Below are 20,142 nucleotides of genomic sequence, written 5' to 3'. Positions count from 1 at the left end.
CAGCTCCTTCTTCCTGGTCTCAGGTCTCCGCCTCCATCTGGGCTTCTGGGGGTGACCACTTGGATACAAATCCTCATCAGAGGGCCTGTTTTCTGGGGACTTGAAACCATGAAAGGCCCCCTCTGCATTCTGTCACCTCAAATATTCCTGCAGTTGACCCCACAGGATACAGCAACTTGGCCATCTGTCCCTGGACTATTTTGGCGATGTTTTTATGGGACAGGCTGGGCTAGAGGGCCCTCACTGCCCCCTCACCCACACTCACCCCCACCCTCAGCTTCTCTCCAGCACCTGGTTCCCTCCCACACCTTGGCCAGCAACAAGGACGGAGCTGCAATGTGTTGGCAGTGAGCAGAGCATTGGGCCAAGAAGAGAACATACTTATGTGAAAACCAACCAGGAACATTTAATAAAAAAATAAGCAAGTTATCCAGGATCTGACCCAGCAAGCAGTATCCATCCCTAAGAGGGTCAAGCACCGCTGGCTGGCTCTGACATTCGTTGCTGCCTGAAGGCACTGCAAGTCCTCCAGCCTGGGCCGGGGCACGTCCTGCCCAAGCTGCGGGCAGCACCTCAGTGCAGCTGAGCCTGCCAAAGGCTCGGAGAGAGGAATGCCACCAAGCAGGCAGACTACACCTGAGATGCAGACCTGGGAGGTCAAGCGAACAGGAGCTGGGGTAGGCAGCGGAGACCCAGCCCCCATCTTCACCCCTGCCCCCTCCAGGGGGCTGTGTGGTTACCGGGACCAGCAGCAGCCCCTGGTGAGAGGACAGCCATGCTCCCTGCTGGGGAGTGGTGTGCACACAGCTCAGGTGACTAGGGAATGAATAAGGACTTCAACTCAACCATTCTCTAACCCCACTGGGAGTCCACAAGGTCTGGTACACAGTAGCCACTCAATAAATGCCTAATGCATGAAGAAAGGAAAGGGTTCTTCTGTTCATTGGTGGCCCAGCACACACGTGGGTGACCAAATGCTGTCCAAACAACTATCGTACTGTTTTGTATCACTGATGCCTGGTGCACAGTAGGTGCCCTCCAGATGTGTGGGGAAGAAACCAATTAAAGAGTAAAAAACGCCTCATGTAGCTCCATCCCTAGCACTAAGCTCAGCTCCCGGCACACAGCAGACATTCAACCAAAGCACTGAGTCAATGAGAATTTTTGTGTGACAAGTACCAGGCTAATAGGTGCTTGATATGTGTTTGAATAAAAGAAAGTGTCTTGTTTATCTCAATATTCCCAGAGCCTGAAATGGTGCCCAACATACAGTAGGCACTCAATAAATACTTAAATTAATTTTTAAAAATGAATGTGTATCACTAGTGCCCAATTTTTGGGGAATCAATAAATGCCTGATGACTGCATCATCACTGAGGAAACAACTGTGCCCCATTCACTGCCGTCACTCGCAGGCCTGGTACGCAGCCAGTGCTTTAGAAATGTCAGGCACATGGAGAGATGCGTGCTGGCCTGTTCCCACCCAGTCTCTCAGGGCCAAACACTATTCTTGGCATACAGTAGGCACTCCATTAATGCTGCCTGCGTGCACGTGATTGCTGAGCAAGAGCTGGCTGGACACCACCCTGCGTGGAGAGTGCTCCCAGGCCTGCCAGGGGTCCGCAGGGGCCCTGCTGTCCCCAGTGAGCAACTGGAGGCTGCTCCCGTGCGTTAGCGGCTGCCCCTCAGAGCTCGTCCCGGGCAGCGCTGTCCAGCGGGGACTGCAGCACATCTGAGTTTTTGGCCTCTCGACTCAGTGCCTGCTGCTCCCTCATCTTCTGCGATTTGGCACGGTCCCAGTCAGTCTTGACGTGCTCGTTGTTCCACACGACCGAGGTCTCTGTGTCGCTCACGTACCCATCGTCCCCCGTGTAGTGTGTGGGATACACGAGCAGAGGCTCCACGGAGAAGGCACGCAGGTTGCGGGGGGAGAAGTGGGCCTTGTACTCGGACCTGGGGGAAGGGAGAGTCGGGCAGCTGTGGGTCAGGGGAAGGGACAGATGGAGGGAGAAGGGGGAGGGGACAAACTGAGACAGAAGCAGGGATTCAAATGGAGCCAGAGGTGGAGGAGAGACACAAAGAAAGTGGATGAGGAAAATGCACCCTCCTGGGGGTCTGACAGCCCCGCCCCTCCAGGACAGCTATGCGGTGGCGAGACCCCAGCCCGCCTGCCCACAGCAGCCCCTCTCACACTGGGTGCTTGTCGAACATGACTGGCAGGAACTCGTCAACGGGCAGCATCTTGGAGAGTGGCTGGGCGGCCAGCAGCTTGCGGGCGCCTTGCAGGGAGATCACGTAGGCCAGTGTCCAATAGGAGTAGTCGGCCTCCACCAGGTTCCTCACACGGGGCACAGCCTTCTCAGGGTGCTCCACCTGCATCCGCTTCCGGCCCACATAGCTGGGGTACAGAATTGAAAGCCTGTCACCCTCCTTCCGCCCACCAGTGAACACTAACCCAGCAAGGCAGGGATCTAGGGGCTCCTGTCAGGCCCTGGGGTGGGAGCGGGCTTAGCATGTTTAGGGCACAATAAGGAGGACTATGTGACTGGACTTTTTCCAAGGGCACCAGGGAGCCACAGAAGGCTCTGGAGCTGGGGGAAATGGGATCTCTGGGATGTTCTCCAAGGCTGTGCCACAAGGAAGAAGAGCAGGTCTGACAGGAATACTGGTCTGGGTTCAGAGGGCTGTGCGGCTGCGAAGTGAGGGGCAAGGGAGTGGTGTGCAGTCAGGAATGAAGGGGTGCAGTTACCATTCTTATTAACAGTGTGGTCCAGAGTCTGGGACCTAGAACCTGGATCAGGGCCCTGCACACCACAGGAGACAGGGGGACAGAGGGAGGAGGAACCAACCCCCCTATATGAGGTCCCAAAGGACTGTTCCAGAAATATGCTGGCCACACCTGACCTAGTGCTGGGCTAAGACTCAGGCTCCCAGGCTACTCCCCACAGTAGGCCAGCTCAGGGCTACAAGTCCTGACCACATGTACCCCAGGCCACACCCCAGCTCCTCAGAGAGCTCGCAGGTTTCCTGGGCAAATCTTAGCCACACCCCAACCCCACAAGACCCTTTAAGTCTCCAAGCCTTGATGAACCCCCACCCCCATAGCCAGATCCCTAGGCTTCCAGGTCATCCTGCGAAGGTCCTACCCCACAGGCCGGAGGCCGAACCCCAAGCCCTTACTGCTCTAAGGCCCACCCCTCACACAGGCCACATACACACACAGAGTAGTTACTCCTCCTGCCACACACCCAAGAGTTGTCCCAAACTGCATCTTTTGAGTCTAGCTGCTCCCCTAGGCTCCAGCTATACCCTACTCCAGACCATGCCTCTGAGCTCTGGCCCAACTCCTAAGCCCCAGCTAAACCCCACTCCAAACTTTACCCCTGGGCCCTGGCCATTCCCCAGGTCTGCACCTGCCCCAAGTCATGCCCTCAGACACGGCCCCGCCCCCAGACCCCAGACTCACATGAGGTCCCAGTCCAGATCCTCCCTCTCCACATCCCGCATGAGGTTCATCAGGCGCCTCTTGAAGAAGATTTCGAAGCGCAGGTCGTCCTCGAAGACAAGCGATTTCTGCAGCCCCCTGTCCACAACCTGAAGGAGACCAAGGCCGGGCCTGACCCTCAAGCCAGCTCAGCTTAAAGGCTCTGGGGCGGCAGGAGAGACGCAAAGCACCCCTCCCCCACCACTGTCTGGACTGACCCCCCCACCCCGACACCACCTCCTCAAACATTCAACAACAGACTCCCCACCTGGCTGCTCCTTCCCACTCCAGAGCCTGGGCCTAGGCTGACACACAGCACCCTCCTGCCTGTAGCGGCAGGCAGACTCTCTCTCGCGCCCAAGGCTTCCGCTCTGATGTTGCCCACTGGGAGGCCCTCCCCAACCACCACCAAAGGCTGCCAGTTGAGGACAATTCATGCCCCAAGGCCCCTCTCTGTATGTATCTCACTTATTTCACTCTGATTTCTTTGTGGTTTATCATCAGTCCTCCCACTTCCTGCAGCTGTGAGTCCCCTGCAGGGGGCTTGGTGTGTCCCACAGCTACGCTGTCCCCGGCACCAGCACCAGGCCAGGTGCACAGTAGGCACTTGGCAAATGTTCGTGAATGAATGGACTTGAGAATCTTTACGGCTGCCCCCTGAGGCCATGACTGGAGAAACCGAAGCTCAGGCTGGAAAGCACAATCCTGCTCACAGAGCTCACCCCTCTAAGAGGCAGGGTTGGACTTGAACTCGGATGTCCCCTAGCTCCAGGGCTGCTTGGACACTACAACCTCTGCCCCATGCCATCCACGGCGAATGCCCTCCTGAGATTCATCTCAGGAAAGGAGGGCAACCCAAGTGAGCACCCATCACCTCAAATACCTGGACAGCCCCTCCAGAGGACCCTCCCACCCTGCAGCCGGACACCCCTCTGGCCTCATGCCTGGCAGTGCCAGGTTCCAGCCCTGTACCCTCCCTCATCACAGCCTCTCTCTCTCTGTGCGGCTGATGAGCCCCAGGGTTAACGTGCTACACCTGGCAAGGGCTCCACACTAGTTAAAGTCACCACAGCTGTTGCTTCTATTAGTACATGTCATGACCACAGTCCAGGATCCAGACATGTGAAAGCAGCTGGGTGTGAAGAGGCCTCACTTGGCCCCAGACCCCACCTGTTTCAGACACCAAGCCCACCTCTCCCCCTCCCTAGGCTGCACATGTGCGCAGTGAGAGGACATTCGCCAGAGAGGCCCTGGGCCCTGCTGCAGCTCTAGAATCTGCCTGGGGTACACCCAATGCCCTCCCTGAGCTGTGGGAAAGCTGAGGAGGGCCCTGGCTTACCCACCTCGCCAGACCCCTACCCTGCTGGACCCACCTCCTTCCAGATGTTATAGTGGCTGAGGAAGCAGCCCAATTCTCCCTTGGTGAGCGGTCGCCCGTGGTAGGGGTCCTGGTAGCCAGGCAGCATCTGGATGCCCAGTGCCTCCACCTGGCTGGTGTTCATGGCTCTGGAAGTGGGGACAGGAAGGGGTCAGTGGAAAACCCGCCCTGCCTGCCACTCCACCACGAGGGTCCCCTCCTGCTGAGCAGCTGCTTCCCTCTTCAACTATTGGTGCCCCTCCTGGACCCGTGGCCAGGCCTGCAGGCGGTGGTCTACCCTGTGCGGCTCTGCCAGGCACCCTCCTAGGGTGAGACTCCCTTCCCCTGCACTATGGCCCCCAGTGCATGGTCCACACCCCTGCTCCCAGGGTTGGACGCACTTGCCGTCCACGGCCTCGAGCAGCCGGAACTCGATCTCCTGCACCTGCAGTGCCCGCACCATGCGCTCCCGTCGGTCCTGCCGCCGCTTCAGGTTGATCATGAAGACCTGCAGCACGGGGCCTCTGTGAACCCTCCAGCCCTAAGTCCCCTCCCTCCCTCCCCACCCCAGAAGGCCCAGCCCACCTCATCAAAGCCCATCTTGTCAGGCATCCTGGGAGGCACCGAGACAAACTGGGAGGGCTCTGCTGGGGAGTACTTCACTGCGGGGCAGAAAGAAACCAAGGTGTTGCTGGTGTCATGGGGCAGGGGGCACTCCAGCCTCTTTCCACTGCCCCCTCCCCATCCCCAACATGGCTCCCCATCACCCTGAGCCCCTCAGCCTGGGGTTGGGGAATCTGCCTGACCTGCCCCCACCCATAACACCGTTGCTACTCTCTCTCCCCCACCTCCTATTCACTCTGACTGTTAGCACACCAAACACACCCCTTCCTACCTCAGAATCCTGGGACACCCTTCCTCCCTCCTCCCCAACCCCGGGTGGGTGTGTGTGTGTGTGTGTGTGTGTGTGTTTCCCCCTGGTGGCTGAAGATGGAATGGCACACTCCCTTCTGTTTCGGGGGTAGGTGGGTATTTTGGTCCCGTGAGGAGAGTGTGTCCCAACATCCTCAGGCTGAGTCAGGTACCTCCTTCCCACCCCCGCAGTGCCCAGGATTCCACCATCAAACCTCGGTCCGGCGAGCCTCACTCCGTCTCCTGTGAGCTCTGTGGAATGGACACCAGGTCTGTCCACTCACATTGGGTCCCCAGTGCCCAACACAGGGCTCAGCATACAGCATGTGCTCATAGAATGAACCAAGACTGATGACAACCTGTGTGACCTTGACCTATGTGGGCCTCAGATTCCTTATCTATAAAATGGGCTAATAACACCTCAGAGGGTTACCCGTAAAAAGGGGCCGTGAAATCACACATGTATGGGTTGAATGGTGTCGTCCCACAAAAAGTTATGATGGTGTCCGAACCCCCTGGACCTCAGAATGTGACCTTATTTGGAAATAGGGTCTTTATAGAGGTGATCAAGGTAGAGTGAGGTCATCAGAGTGGCCCTGATCACTATGACTAGGGTCCCAGTGAGAATGAAAATTTGGGCAGAGAAGGAAGACACATGGGGGAAGATAGTCATCTGACTGAGCGACACGTCTACATGCCAGAGTTTGCCCAGAATTTCACAGTCACGGCTATTCCCCTTTCAGCTGCTGTGAGCAATGCTCAGACCACGTCCCCAGAGCCTCTGGCATGTCCCTCACAGCTCCCGCAGAAGGATTGGACCCTCATGTAGACAGGAGCCTGTAGAGGTCCCTGCCTGCCTAGCAGGCTAGCCCAGAAAAGCCCAGCGCAATGGGCAGTGTGGTGCGTGCCTTGCCGAGAACAAAGGCCCCGTGTGAGCCCAAGGAACGGACACAGGCCCTTCTGTCTGAGCACTGTGGGAAGGCTGCGCTGGCCCAGAACCTCCCACCTCACAGCCTGGCCTCCTCCAAGGCCACCACGTCCCAGGGCTGCCTCCCACCCAGAACCCTTTGGCCCCCTGCCACCACACCCTCCGTGGGCAAGCCGAGATCAACACCAAGACTCCAGGGTCTGAGGACATGGACTCATATCCCAGGGGCCCCTTGCCTTCTCTTTCTGAGCCTCTGCCCCCCAACACACACACGGAGGGGGTGGGATATGATGGTGACAGTGCCTGCCTGTGGGGAGGTGGGATCTTTCACCCTGAGCTCTTCTGCAAGTCTGAAATCTCATTGGAAGAAAGATGCTTGAACACGTGAAAAATCACGTGTACAGCCCAGGTCCAGATACCCACATGCAGATAGAAAGAAATGTGGTTTTCACTTGGGCAGAAGGAAGGATTCACACAAATATTTGAAACCCCTGGACCTTGCTTCCATCGGTTCTGTGCGCTCAGCTCTGGCCCTCAAGAGAGGAACAGGAAGTATCCACGCCTCTGTCACATGAATGGTTTCTTGACCAGAAGCAATAACAGACATACATGTGAAAATTTAAATGAGGAAAACTATGGCAGCCACAGAAATGCCTCTTGGGGTCCAGATGCAGATGAGAGTTGGTGACACGCACAGACCTGCTTCTCATGACTGTGGCCCAGCAGGGCTCCTGACCTAGGCCTGAGCATCTGCACATGACAGGCACTTGGGTGTTGCGCGGTCTCCACCCTGGTGACCTTGCAGCCTCCAGGTGTCACCTCAGAAGATCAAAGTCCCTTCCCCCAAAGAAGGAGTGTGCCATTCCATCTTCAGCCACCAGGAGGGTGTGCATGTGCACATGCATGCACACACACACAGTCTCTGAGGGAGACCCTTTTAGAGCAGAGAAGATCAGGGCAGCTGACACCAGCAGCCTGGCCCCACCACATCTGCACACTGGGGTAATGGCTGTGCTGCCTGCCAGGCCGTCTCAGAGACATGTGTGACCAGCGAAGAGCAAAGCCTCCACGGAAGCAGGCACTGTACCACCATCCTCTTGCTCCGGAGACACCCCCACCCGTCAGGATGCCCCTCCTCAAGCAATCTTGATGGCAGCTCAGCCCTATGTGCTCAACCCATCGCAGGGGCCCACCAGAGACATGGCTGCTAGTTAAGAATTTATGGATTTATTTGTTTATCTATTAGAAAGACGTGAGCTTGCAACTGTGGTTGAAATATGTAATTTCCTTTTTTACTTAAGTGTATTCAGGTAACACCAAAGGGTGCATATAAGATAAACAGTAAATACATAATAGGTCTGAGGTTTGGAAATGGCCCAAAAAGGCTGTGGCCCAGACACTGCCATGCACATAAGGTTCACCAATGAAAAGCTATTGTTCTCCCTACTCCCACATCCCCCATGGCTCCCAACTGCTCCTGAGGAAAACACCAGTGTTTAAGGCTGCTACCCTGGCCCTGCCAACTCTGTCCCACTGACCTGTTCTGTTCCCTGAGCTCACATCCCCTTCAGCCTCCCGGTCTCAGCATATAATGCTCCCTCTGGCTGCAATCCCCTTCTGGCTAACTCCCATCCACCATGCATCTTAATGCCAGCTCCTCCAGGAAGCCCACCCTGACTGCCATGCACAGCTGCTACAAGCCAGCCCTCCCTGAGAGGGAAGGACAACTGTTCACTTTGTTCACCCTGGGTTCCCAATGCCCAGTAGAGGGACAAGCACCCAGCATGTGCTCAATCAGTGTTCAGGAGATGGACATGAGATGATAGAGAAAGGGCAGTGTGGGCAGACTCACCCATAACCTCCAGCTCCACATGCATGAAGCTCTCAGCCTCATCCTGGAGGGTACTATGCGACCGCAGTGGCACTGGCAGAAAGCCATACACCTCCTTGTTGCACACGTACATCTGGACCTCTGGGGTCAAGGAATACACATCAAAATTGAAAACTAAGCAACAAGATGACAGTGGCCACCTCTGACTACAGCATCAGCCCCACAGCCCAGTGTGGGGCCAGAAAGGAAGAATCCCACCCACTGTTCCCAGCAACCAGCAGAAAGCCCTCAGACTTCCATCTGGGACTTGAAGCCAGACAGGGGCTCTCACTGGCAGGCAAGACATCAACTATCGACAGAACTGTTAACGAGCACCGTGCGCCACCACGGACACGGCCCCTACAGGGTCCCATGCTGAAGCGGACCGCAAAGCAGCAGGGGAACAGGGAAGGTGCGCATTTCTGCACAAAAAGGGGAGCGATTGGGTGAGAGGTTAGGAACGTTGTCTCCATCTGCTTTTGTCTTTTTCTGGATGGTTTAAATTTTTATATTGAGTGTGCATCTTTTTTAAAAAGTTAATAACTCAATGGAAATAACTTTTATTTTAACTGGCTAACTTCTTCCATAACGGGCCAGACAGTATAAATACTGTAGGCTGCTGGCCCAACAGATTCTGTCTCCACAACTCGATTCCACCCTTGGGACATGAACACAGCCACAGACGACACTTAAATAAGTGGGTGTGGCATTGAACCAAAGAAACTTTCCATACAGACCCTGAAATTTGAATTTCATATAATTTTCAGATGTCACAAAATATTTTTCTTTTCATTTTCCCCCCAACCATTTAAAACGTATAAAAACCAGCCCTGTCTGGGTAGCTCAGTTAGTTAGAGCACTATGCTGATACACCAAGGATACGGGTTCGATCTGTGATCAGGGCACATACAAGAATGCGTAAATCAGTAGAACAACAAATTGATATTTCTTTATCTCTCCCTTCCTCTCTCTCTGAAATCAGTAAATAAATTAAAAAAAAAAAACAAAAAACGTTCTGCCCTGGCTGGTGTGGCTCAGTGGGTTGGGTACCGGCCCGTGAACTAAAGGGTCACCAGTTCAATTACCAGTTAGTGCACATGCCTGGGTTGCAGGCCAGGTCCCCACCTGGGAGCAAAAGGCAACCATACATTGATGTTTCTCTCCCTCTCTTTCTCCCTCCCTTCCCTGCTGACCACAGTTTGCCAAATCCTGATTTAAAGTAATGATGGGTCAGTATATGGCTGTGTTCTTTCTCTTCAGAACATTTTCCACTAAGTATACAATTAGAGAACAGTTATGTTCAACTACAGAAAATTAGGAGGCCTAGGGTGCGAAGACATCCAGCAAAGCCAGGGCTGGAAAACGAATGGGTATTGGGGCCATCATCTGAACACCACCTGGATACAGCTGTACCTGAAGCCACACCTACACCCTGCAGTTTTGGTCCTGTGAATTTTCTGTGGGCTCTGTTTGATCTTGTTCAGCACAGATTCCAGAGAATTGGCCAGATGACGCCTCTGTGACAGCAAATGCCAGAGGACTCACCTGCCTGCTTGCAGGAGAAGGCAAAAACGATGATGTCATCAAAAGACCAGGTATAGTCGCTGTGTGGAGGATAGAATGCCAAGTTCCTGGATGCTGCCTTCCGCAAGTCGATCAGGAAGGTCGAGTGCACCATGGGAACTGCAAAACAGCCCCGGCGGTCCCGCTTTCGAATGGGGATGTAGGCAGGTGTGCGCTTGTAGTAGCCCTGTGGGGAAGGGGCAGAGCTCTGCATGGGGGTCCCTCAGGGAGAGGCTGGAGGCCCAGGACACCGGGAGGCATGGAGCCCAGGTGCCAACTCCTGGCTGTGGAGGGCATTCATTCCCTGAGCGCAGTGCTATGGGCGTGACTGGTGACAGTCTCCACCCCTGTGCCTCAGCTGACGGGACAATGGCTGATAAAAAGAAAATAGCTGTCTACTTGCAGAGTGGGCCCCACACTTCAGATCATAAAGGCAGCATTTGAAGGAGAAAATTAAAAAGCTGAAAAAGGTTTTAACATTAAACTGGCCAACAACACCAAAAAAACCCCCCAAAAACACCAAACCCAGCCCTGGCTGGGTGGCTCAGCTGATTGGAACAGCGTCCCGAACACTGAAAGGCTGCATGGTCGATGCCCTGTCAGGGAGTGCATGGGAGGCAGCCATCAGTGTTTCTCTCTCTCTCCCTTCCTCTCTATCTAAAAATTAATAAGCATATCCTTGGGTGAGGATTAAAAAAAATAACACCCAAGGTTGGTAGAATGCTAATTTCTACAGTTTTGGGGATTTAATATGGCAAAATTTATTAAAACTAAAGTACTGTGGCCCTGGTTGGTGTGGCTCAATAGGTTGGAGAATCATCCTGTGACCAGGGGGTTGTGGGTGTGATTCCCAGTCAGGGCACATCCCTAAGATGCAGTCAGTCCCCCACCTGGGTCCGGGTGTTACAACCCCCAGTGTGGGCGCATGTGGGAGGCAACCAATCGATGCTTCTCTCTCGCAGATGTTTCTCCCTCCCCCTCTCTCCCTGAAAGCAGTGGGGAAAAAAAATGTCCTCAGATGAGGATAAAAAAGTAAGTTAATACCCACCCCCCAAACTATAAAGTGCTATGACTTGTGCCCAGAGAAAGCCACTTTGAGATTTACCCCGTAGAAACAAAATGTGTATGTCCAGCACTGGCGTTAGGGGTGTACACCCAGTGTAATGCCTGTCGGCGGAAGAGCGGCGAAGCGCTGGTAACTACATGAAAGAACGTGTTTGCACTGCATCCGTGTTCTGACAGGATGTGCATGTGGGCTGTTCCATGAAAAATCAGACTGTAAATTAAAGTATATAATATGATTCAGCTTTCATATGAAATAAATCTGACATGTATTTATGTTCCTGGAGACAAGAATAAAGATGTGGAAAGACAGTTTTTAAAAAATCTGAAAAGGGGACTGAAAAAATCTGAAAAATTTGACATCCTTTGATTTACATAAAAACTGAACATCAATTCAATTTGAAAGATAAGTTTTAAAAGTTTCTGGAACAATCCTGAATTGGTCTCTCTTCCTCAGACCCTTTACAAGCTGGAATTGTTGACACATAACATTTACATTTCTATGAGGCATTTTAAAAATAGAAACCACTGAATTACTCACTTTAAAAGGGTGAGATTGATGTCTTCTGAATTGCATGTCAGTTAAAAACAGAACACAGGAGGAGACAGGATGGGTCAGCCTCCTGGCTCCAGCCACCTAGCCCCCTTTACTCGGCACAGCCCCAGCACAGCCCCAACCCCGGCACCCACCCCTTTACTCCCCCTGGCTTTGCCTGCCGCCTCAGCCTCTACCCTGGGGTGGAAGGTGTGACACAAGCCTGGCCAACCAGAGCCTGGAATGTTCCTGGCTCCCGTAACTGGTTCGGGGTAAGAGGAGAGAGACTGGACAAGGCCGCATCAGAGAGGACTTCAGGTGGATGCAGCTGGGATCACTCCCCAGGGGCTGGAAGAGAAGCCACCCAGGGAAGGAGGAAGACTGGAATGCTGTTTGAACATCTGAATCAAGCTGTGCCTGAAGTCCCATCCTGGCACCGCCACTTCCTAGCTTTGTGAGGTTAGGCAAGCTGCCTCCTCCCTCCGTGCTTCTGTTTCTGCCTCACTACTGGGAAGAGGTGGGGAAAGGTCAAAGTCACGGACCCTGCCGTGGGGCGGTTCAACGGTGTTGTGAAACACTGGCCACGGGGTGGTGTGATGCTAAGTTAGGCTCCTACTTGCTTGGCCCAGCCCCCACCACCCCTAAGCCCCCACACTACCCAGGCAGCCCCCTGACCTGAGAAGTCATCCCACACCAGAAATTGGAGTAGGCGGCTCGGGAATCCAGCATGGGTGCTACCACTGTCTTGTTCTCAGCGATCAGCAGGGTCAGTGTGTCCGGGTTCAGGATCAGGTTGTCTGAGTCCACAAACTACAAAACACCCAAAACACATGACATCAGTGCGAGCTGCCGAGGGACCGAGGCTGGGCCACAGCTCGGATGATCGGGCAGAGGCAGAGTCCTGGAGGTCCAGAGAACCTGGAATGGCACATGTGACCCTGGAAGCCACCCAGCGCCTCAGCCCACGGCTCTGTCCTCGGTAACGAGCCACGTTACATTCACATGTAACAGACTACTAAGGAAGGAGCGGGAACGGACCACACAGCAGCACGTATTTAGTGTGTCTGGGACACACTAATGGGTCCCAGACACGGTGCTGCTGACATACCAGACATGACAGTGTGTGTGCCATGTGGCCCCATTAGCAGGAACTTTTACAACAGGCAGCACTGGTCAGTGAGGGCAGTTAGAGCCAGAGGCCACCTCTGTGAGGAACACACTTTTTTCTCTGTAAGTCAGATGACAAGAAAAAGTTCATATAAGCCTTGGCTGAGTGGCTCAGTTGGTTGGAGCGTCGTTCCATTCACCGAAAGGTTGTGGGTTCAATTCCCGGTGGGGGTACATATGGGAGGCAACTGACTGATGTCTCTCTCACATCGATGTTTCTCTCTCTCCAAAAATCAATAAAACATGTCCTCCAATAAGGATTTTTTTAAAGTTCATAAAAATAAGAACTTTATTTTAACACCTTAAATGTTGGGATAAAAAGATGGTAACTTGCTTGTTGCAAGCAAAGAAAATAGCCGGGAATGAAATTCACCAAACCACAAACAGAATCACCATAAGGGCGGGGTGCCTGCTGGTTCCCCCAAAGCTGTGTGTCACCAACACCTTCCAGAAAGGCCACACCGGGATAGTCACTGTTTGTCACATGAACCGGGAACGAACGACCCAGGAGTCTAGAGGCATCTGAAGGAAGTCCTCCACAAACCAGCTAGAGAAACTCTGCCGCCCCGACTGAAGACCAAGCCACAGAAAACAATTAGGTGAGGTCATTCCTGTCTCCTGGGATGTGCAAACACACAGGCCACAGTAAGTTACAGAGCTATTAGGATGGGGGTTTTCAAAAAATGCATCTGGTCCACGGGTATGCTTTCTGTTACCCATGCACAGTTTTTAGACCATTTGAATCACCTGCGGTAAACGACAGCAAAAACTAGAATCCCAGGCTTCTCTGGCACCATGGGAACAGGATCCCCGCCTGGGAAGCCTCCATGCAGACAGGAGGTGGCTGCTCCGGGGACAAGCCATGCGGTTGTGTATGTTCCCCACCCAGCCCCTTGAGGACGTTTAAACAGTGACCTCTGAATATAGGTACAGTAAAAACAGCCAGAATAGTCTGGAAGGTCCTCAAAAAATTAAACACAGTTATCGTGTGATCCAGCAATTCCACCCCAGGTATAGATCAAGAGAACTAGAAACAGGGACTTGAACAGGTACTTGAACAACTGTGTTCAAATGTTCAAATCAGCATGATTCATAACAGCCAAAAGGTGGAATCAGCCTAAGTGTCCAACATCAGATGAGTGGATAAACAAAATGTGGTCCAACCGCACAATGAAACATTACTCACTGAAAAGGAATGAATACAACGTGGAAGAACCTGAAAACATGATGTTGAGTGAGAGAAGCCAGACACAAAAATCTAACCCTGGCTGGTGCAGCTCAGTGGATTGAGCACCGGCCTGCAAAGCAAAGAGTCACTGGTTCGATTCCCAGTCAGGGCACATGCCTGGGTTGTGGGCCAGGTCCCCAGTAGGGGGCGCATCAGAGGCAACCACACACTGAAGTTTCTCTCCCTCTCTTTCTTCCTCTCTTCCCCTCTGTCTAAAATAAATAAATAAAATCTTTTTTTTAAGTCCACAGGTTGTGTTATTCCATTAATATGAAATGTCCAGAACAGGTAGATCCAGAGACAGAAAGCAGATTAGTGAGGAGGGGGGTGAGGAGTGACTGCTGATGGGGACAGAGGTCTCCTTTTCGGATGATGGAATGTTCTAGAACTAGACAGAGATGATGGTTGTACAACGTTGCGAATGTGCTAATAACCACTGAATTACACACTTTAAAATGGTTAATTTTATGTTAGATAAATTGCACCTCAATTAAAAAACATACAAAAAAGCCAGAAAGTGAGTCTGAGAGGTAAGATTACAAAGTTTATTTGTTTTTTCTTTCTTAAACTCCTTATTTTTCTTGTATATTTTCTTACAAGTAACACCCATAGTGTTTGTAAAAAGGGGGAAAAAGATGCCCTTTTGATAATAATTTTAAAAACATTGGACAAATGACTCCACACGCCAATATGGATTTTCAAAGTTCCCAATTTCAAAAATAGTATGTGTCAAAAGCTGGTTTGAGTTTTGAACCAAAGCCTGACGTTCTACCCATGTTTGCTGAAGGAAAAAAAGAAAACTAGCCAACCTTAAACCATGAAAGCAAAACAGACGAGGTGGCCCTGTACAGGATGGTTCCAGGCAGGGCCGAGTCCCACCTCTGCGCTCCACTGGTTCCTGGATGCTACCAAGCAGGCTGAAACCTCCCTCTCCAAGCCTCTACTTGCCCATCTGTAAAAATGGTCTGAGGAGGCATCAACCTGCAGGCCCCAGGAGGAGCCTTCCTTGTCCCAGATGGCTCTCTCCTCCCCGCAAGGGCTCAGGCCAGACGACTGGGGTCCTTCTGGCACCCTCACATCCAGTCCCTAAGCAGGGCCTGAACCCCCCTGCCCTATCCCATAGAGGCCTCCCCACAGCCTCCTGCTGTCCCCTTTCCTGCCCCGAAAGAAAGGCCAGGATCCCACAGCCACCACAGAGACTCTGAAAATCATAAATTAGAACACATCCCTCCCCTGCTCACATACCCTTGGTGGCTCCCCAGTGCTGCCAGAGGAAAAGCCAATCTCCCCCTCAGCCTGCAGAGGCTGGCCCCCACCCACCATCTCAGCATCACCCCTCCTTGGCTCCCTCTTCACGCCATTCCAGCCACACTGGCCTCCTCACGGCCCTTCCACCCCCAAGCTTGCTGCCTGCTCTTCCCTCCACCCCAGATACTGTCCTCCGGCTTCTCCCGAGGCTGGCTCCTTTGCTCCTTCAGGTCTCTTCTGGGGACCCCTCCTAAGGAAGGCCCCCAACCCTGCTCACTCACCACCCCACCCTGGTTATGCCATCTGTTGGAGGCTAGATGTTGAAGTGCTAACCTTGGAGGCTATGACTGTGACCTTATTTGGAAACACAGTCCTGGCAGATGACCCTAGAAGAGAAGAGACACACAAGAGAGAAGTCCATGTGACCACAGAGGCAGAGACTGGGCTGATGCAGCCACAAGCCAAGGACACCTGGAGCCACCAGAAGCTGGAAGAGGCAGGAAGGATCCTCCCCTGGAGCTTTGGAGGGGGAGCACAACCCTGCTGACAACTGGATTCCAGACTTCCAGCCTCCAGAACTGAGAGACGACACACTTCCCAAAATACAGCGCCCCACCCTCAGCCCGGTGTGTGGGACTTTGTCCCAGCAGCCCCACTACCCTGACACAGCACCAACCGCCTTCCTACAGCTTCGACACAGCTCCGCTGCCTGGTGATGTCTCCTTACTCAGTCTGATTTTTCTGGTCACATCCACCTTTCCCAGGACACTAGCAAAGTGGGGCTCCGCCTGTGCAGATCTTCATTGTGTCTGTCCCCAGGGTGAGCACGAGGGCACTAAGAGGGGCTCATAAATGTATATTGATAGGCAGGTACACAAAACCAGCCACAGGCACTGCCAGGCTGGCATCACTGCATTCAGGGTCGCCGGTAGCCCGGCCGTCAATGCCCTCCCCATCCACACCAGGGTGGGGAACCACACCAAGTCAGGGGGACAGGAAGGCCCATGACCTGTGGGCAGTTATCCAACATTATAGCATTCAACACTCCATGTCCCCACCTTCCAGGGGCAACACTGGCCCGGAAGGAGGAAGTAAAAATCAGGTCTCAGCAACTCAGCGTCGCCAAGTCTCCCGAGCCCTGACCCATCCTTCTGCTTTTTGGAGTGGCCCAGAGAGTGTCACTGAGGGTTTGTGGAGATCTAGTGTCACTAGTGATGGCAATAATGAAAGTGGAGATGAACCAAGTGTCTAACTAACCACAGAGGACAGCTGGAGACACAATCTGATAGTTAGGAGCCCAAGGGCCCCAGGTCAAATCCCAGCTCCTCCCACTGACTAGCTGGGTCACCTCTGACAAGGCAAGTCCCCTCTTGTGCCTCAGTTTCCCCATCTGTAAAATGGAGTTAAGGATAGTCTCCATACCCACCACTTTGACCCCTGTGATCTGTGGGCTGGGAAACTCACCAAGATGTAATCAGCCCACATGTCCCGGGCTGATTTCAGGGCTGCCTGGCGCAACTTCATGATGTGCTCGTAGCGCGAGTCGGACCAGTGTTTGGGACCCTCCTCATCCGGGTAGGACCTGCAGAGAAGCAGCTGTGATGTGCACAGCACTGGCACTGCTAGAGCCCAGAGAGGGCCCAGGTTGTGAGGTGGTCAGAAAGGGCTTCCTGGAAGGGCTGGGTAAGCCGGATCTGAAGGCTGGGAAAAAGTAAACAAGGAGAAAACAGGAGGAGAGAGGTGTATTTGCAGCTGCAAGGGGCGTGGCCAGTACTAAGGCCCAGAGGGGAGAAAGTCTAGGCAATCTGTGGGGCCGGAAGAAAGCTGGGGGTGGGGGGCAGGCAGGGCACTGGGAAACAATAAAGAGCAAAAGAAAATTGTAACCTGTCCTCCCAGACTCAGAATCTGATCTGAATGGTGATTGGGTACAGAAATAAACCCTGAAAAAGTGAAAGGAACTGGGTCCATAATGCCCAGGGAGTTGTGGGAAAGCTAAGCAGGAGAGCTGGAGGTGTTGGGCTGCTGGTGAGACTGGGAACCAAGCAGTGGGCATCGCTCAAAGACATGGGGTGAAAGAACTCGAGGTGTAGGGGAAGGCTGGGGCAAAGGGCTAGGGTAGGAGCAGGAGATAGGGATTAGGGCCCATTGTGAAGCTGAGGGCGGGTAAGAGTAGCCAGAGCTGTCAGGTGAGGCTGCAGAGTTGGGCTAGAGAGTCAGGGGCTAAAGGACTAGGGTTCTGTTACAGGGCAGCGGAGAGCCATGGAGGGTTGTGAGCAGGGGTGCAGCTGGGTCAGACTGGAAGGGCTCAGGGCAGTACCTGGCACTCACCTGGGTTCCTCTGCTGGCCTCCATTCCACAGAGTGGTACAAACTCTTCACGGCCACCAACCACTCCCGCAGTACAGCTGATGTGTTGTCTGAGTTGTGGTCTGTAGCCACCCTGTGGGCGGAGGGGGCAATCATTGAGGTTGGGGAGCCCAGGGCAGGACAGGGCAACAGTGCAGCACCTGGGCTCTGCACCCTGGCTCAGCCTGCTAGCAGCTACATAGTGCCTGGCAAGGCGCTTCCCCTCTCCATGCCTCAGTTTCTTCATCTTTAACATAGGGGTGAGGACACTTCACTAGGCTGCAGAGAATATTAAATAAGCTAATTTTAGAAAAGCACATGAGACAGTGAGGCATCTAGGATCTTATAAGGTTAGGTGCTAAATAGTGTAATTTAATAAAAATATAACTACATCACATGGTTCCACCCCATCATTTTTTAATTTCTCCTATGAACACTACCACCTCAGAGTGAGCTGCGTTCACTACTTTGTTCAATAAACATTTCTTAAGCACCAACTGTGTGCTTGAATTCTTCAGGATAGGGAACCTAGGGTGGAGAAGAGGGACATTTAGGAATCTAGTTTGACCAATGGGGCCCAGAGCTATTTTCCCAAATGAACTGCTACTAAGTTGACAACAAGGGTGGTATAACAATCACAGTAGTTTGGTCACTGAATGCCAAGCCATGATGCCAGGGCCCCAGGACTTCACACCTGTTGTTAACTGGTTAATCTTCAAAGACAAACCCAACCAGAGTTATATTAATACCCCTTGTTCCAGACACTGAGGCAGGAAGCAGGATGTCACCAGTCAGGCTTGTTTGTGGCTGTGTCCCATTCCCTGTACAGAAAGGATCCACTTACTCTGGGGCCATACCCCACACACCCACTCTGGTTAGAAGGCCTAAATCAGGCTGATTTCAGTGGCAGAACAGCAGCAGCAGTGGGAAAATATACAGTTAGCGGGAGTACACTGTGGGCCCAGGCAACGCCCTTGTGGGGGCTCCAGGCTGCCCTTCCTTGGAGCTTGTGTGTGCTTCAATAGAGTTTAGAGGGTTAGGCAGCAAGGTCTGCCCTGGGTGTGGTCCTGGATCTGCCCTAATGGGGAGGCAGCAGGCAAAGCGAGGGTCTGGCCCATTCTTATGCGGGGCATGGGGAGGAAGAAGAGTAGGAACAGAGCACGCGTGGGTCTGGCCCGCGCAATGGGGACAAGCAGAAGGCACTCGCAGGTCTGGTCCGCCCTGCCCAGTGCCAGAACACCAAGGAGGACAAGGCGTGGAGCCGCCGACTGCGCGGCGGCAGGTCGGCCGCTGACGACGGCGCCGCACTCACCACAGCGCTGTGCGCTCCCGCGGGTGCTGCAGCCGTTCCAGTGCACCCAGCGTGGCTGGCAGTGCGTGGGCCGCATTGCGCGCCAGCAGGGCGATGAGCACGCGCGGCGCCTGCAGCGGGGACTCGGGACTCCAACGCTCCTCTGGGAAGTAGGCAGCGGCGCCTGGCGGGCCCCCCGGAGGAGGCAGTGCCAGCAACAGCAACAACAGCAGCGTTGGGAGCGGCCGCTGGCGCCCGCGGCACGCGCGTGGGGCCGCCGCCATCGCGCCACGCGTCGCCTTTAAGTCTCTTTTCTGCCGGAGGACGTGGGCCGTGCCTTAAAGGAGCTATTGAAACCCCGGGGCAGCCGTGCGCCTTAAAGGGGAGGAGAGCGCGAGGCGTGAATCCGACAACAGGGCTGGTCTTCCAGGCCCCGCCTCCCAGGCCCCGCCTCCGGACGGCCTCAAGGAACGAGGCGCTCCGTAGCCTGGCCCCCGCTCCCTACTTAAAGGCACAGAGTTCAGAATCTGCCCTGCCTCTGGCGACTGCTCCCACGGGACCCACATCTGCTGTGTCGCCTAACTTTTATTTGTACAAGCCCCAGGCTTGTACCAGGAGGACCTGGATAGTTAGAATCTGGTTTGGGACCCGAAAGATCTGAGCCTCAGTTTCCCTTGCTGCAACATGAATTTTACCGTTCTGGGTCCTCGACCTCTCCAGATTGCCCTCAAGGGTTGTTGAATATTAAGGGTGTTGTCCCAGACCCCCCTCCCCGGGCTCACTGTGGGATCCTTAATAGGTCCACCTGTACAATGGAGTCATACAGATCCGGCAGAGCTGGCATGAAGAGAAGCCAAGTGATGTTTTAATGTGCTGACCACATGTTCTGGAGGCTGGATGCGCTTTTCCATAAAAATGCTACCAACAGATTGTTTTTCAATACTCGAATGTATTTTCTAATTGATCATGTTGGGGTCGTTCCTAAAAATTAAGTTTAAAGAATGATGCTCAGATGTGTATTCATTAATGTGTGGACAGCAGGGGGTTACTATTGCTAAGTAAAATTCAAGACACAGGCTGTGTGTCCTGGCTGTCCATCAAAGGATGACAGCCAGATGGGGCACTGAGCTTGACCAGAAAAGCCCCAAATCT

At 53.5% G+C, this 20,142-nt stretch overlaps 1 protein-coding gene across 1 annotated transcript; it reads right to left on the bottom strand.

The window, feature by feature from the left end:
• Positions 1-385: 385 nt before the first annotated feature.
• Positions 386-19,274, bottom strand: COLGALT1 (collagen beta(1-O)galactosyltransferase 1). Its single transcript, XM_028520946.2, has 12 exons — positions 19,012-19,274; positions 17,683-17,793; positions 16,819-16,936; positions 12,387-12,521; positions 10,097-10,301; positions 8,534-8,653; positions 5,427-5,503; positions 5,243-5,349; positions 4,858-4,990; positions 3,467-3,594; positions 2,192-2,398; positions 386-1,953 (listed from the first exon to the last, which is right to left on the bottom strand). Exons 1-12 carry the CDS (start codon positions 19,272-19,274, stop codon positions 1,686-1,688), a joined length of 1,872 nt encoding a protein of 623 aa, XP_028376747.1. The 3' UTR covers positions 386-1,685.
• Positions 19,275-20,142: the final 868 nt, after the last annotated feature.

Source organism: Phyllostomus discolor, chromosome 8 (genome assembly GCF_004126475.2).
Source record: "Phyllostomus discolor isolate MPI-MPIP mPhyDis1 chromosome 8, mPhyDis1.pri.v3, whole genome shotgun sequence".
NCBI classification, from domain to species: Eukaryota; Metazoa; Chordata; class Mammalia; order Chiroptera; family Phyllostomidae; genus Phyllostomus; species Phyllostomus discolor.
The sequence above is the reverse complement of the archived record's forward strand: the minus strand, read 5'-3'. Positions and strand labels throughout refer to the sequence as shown.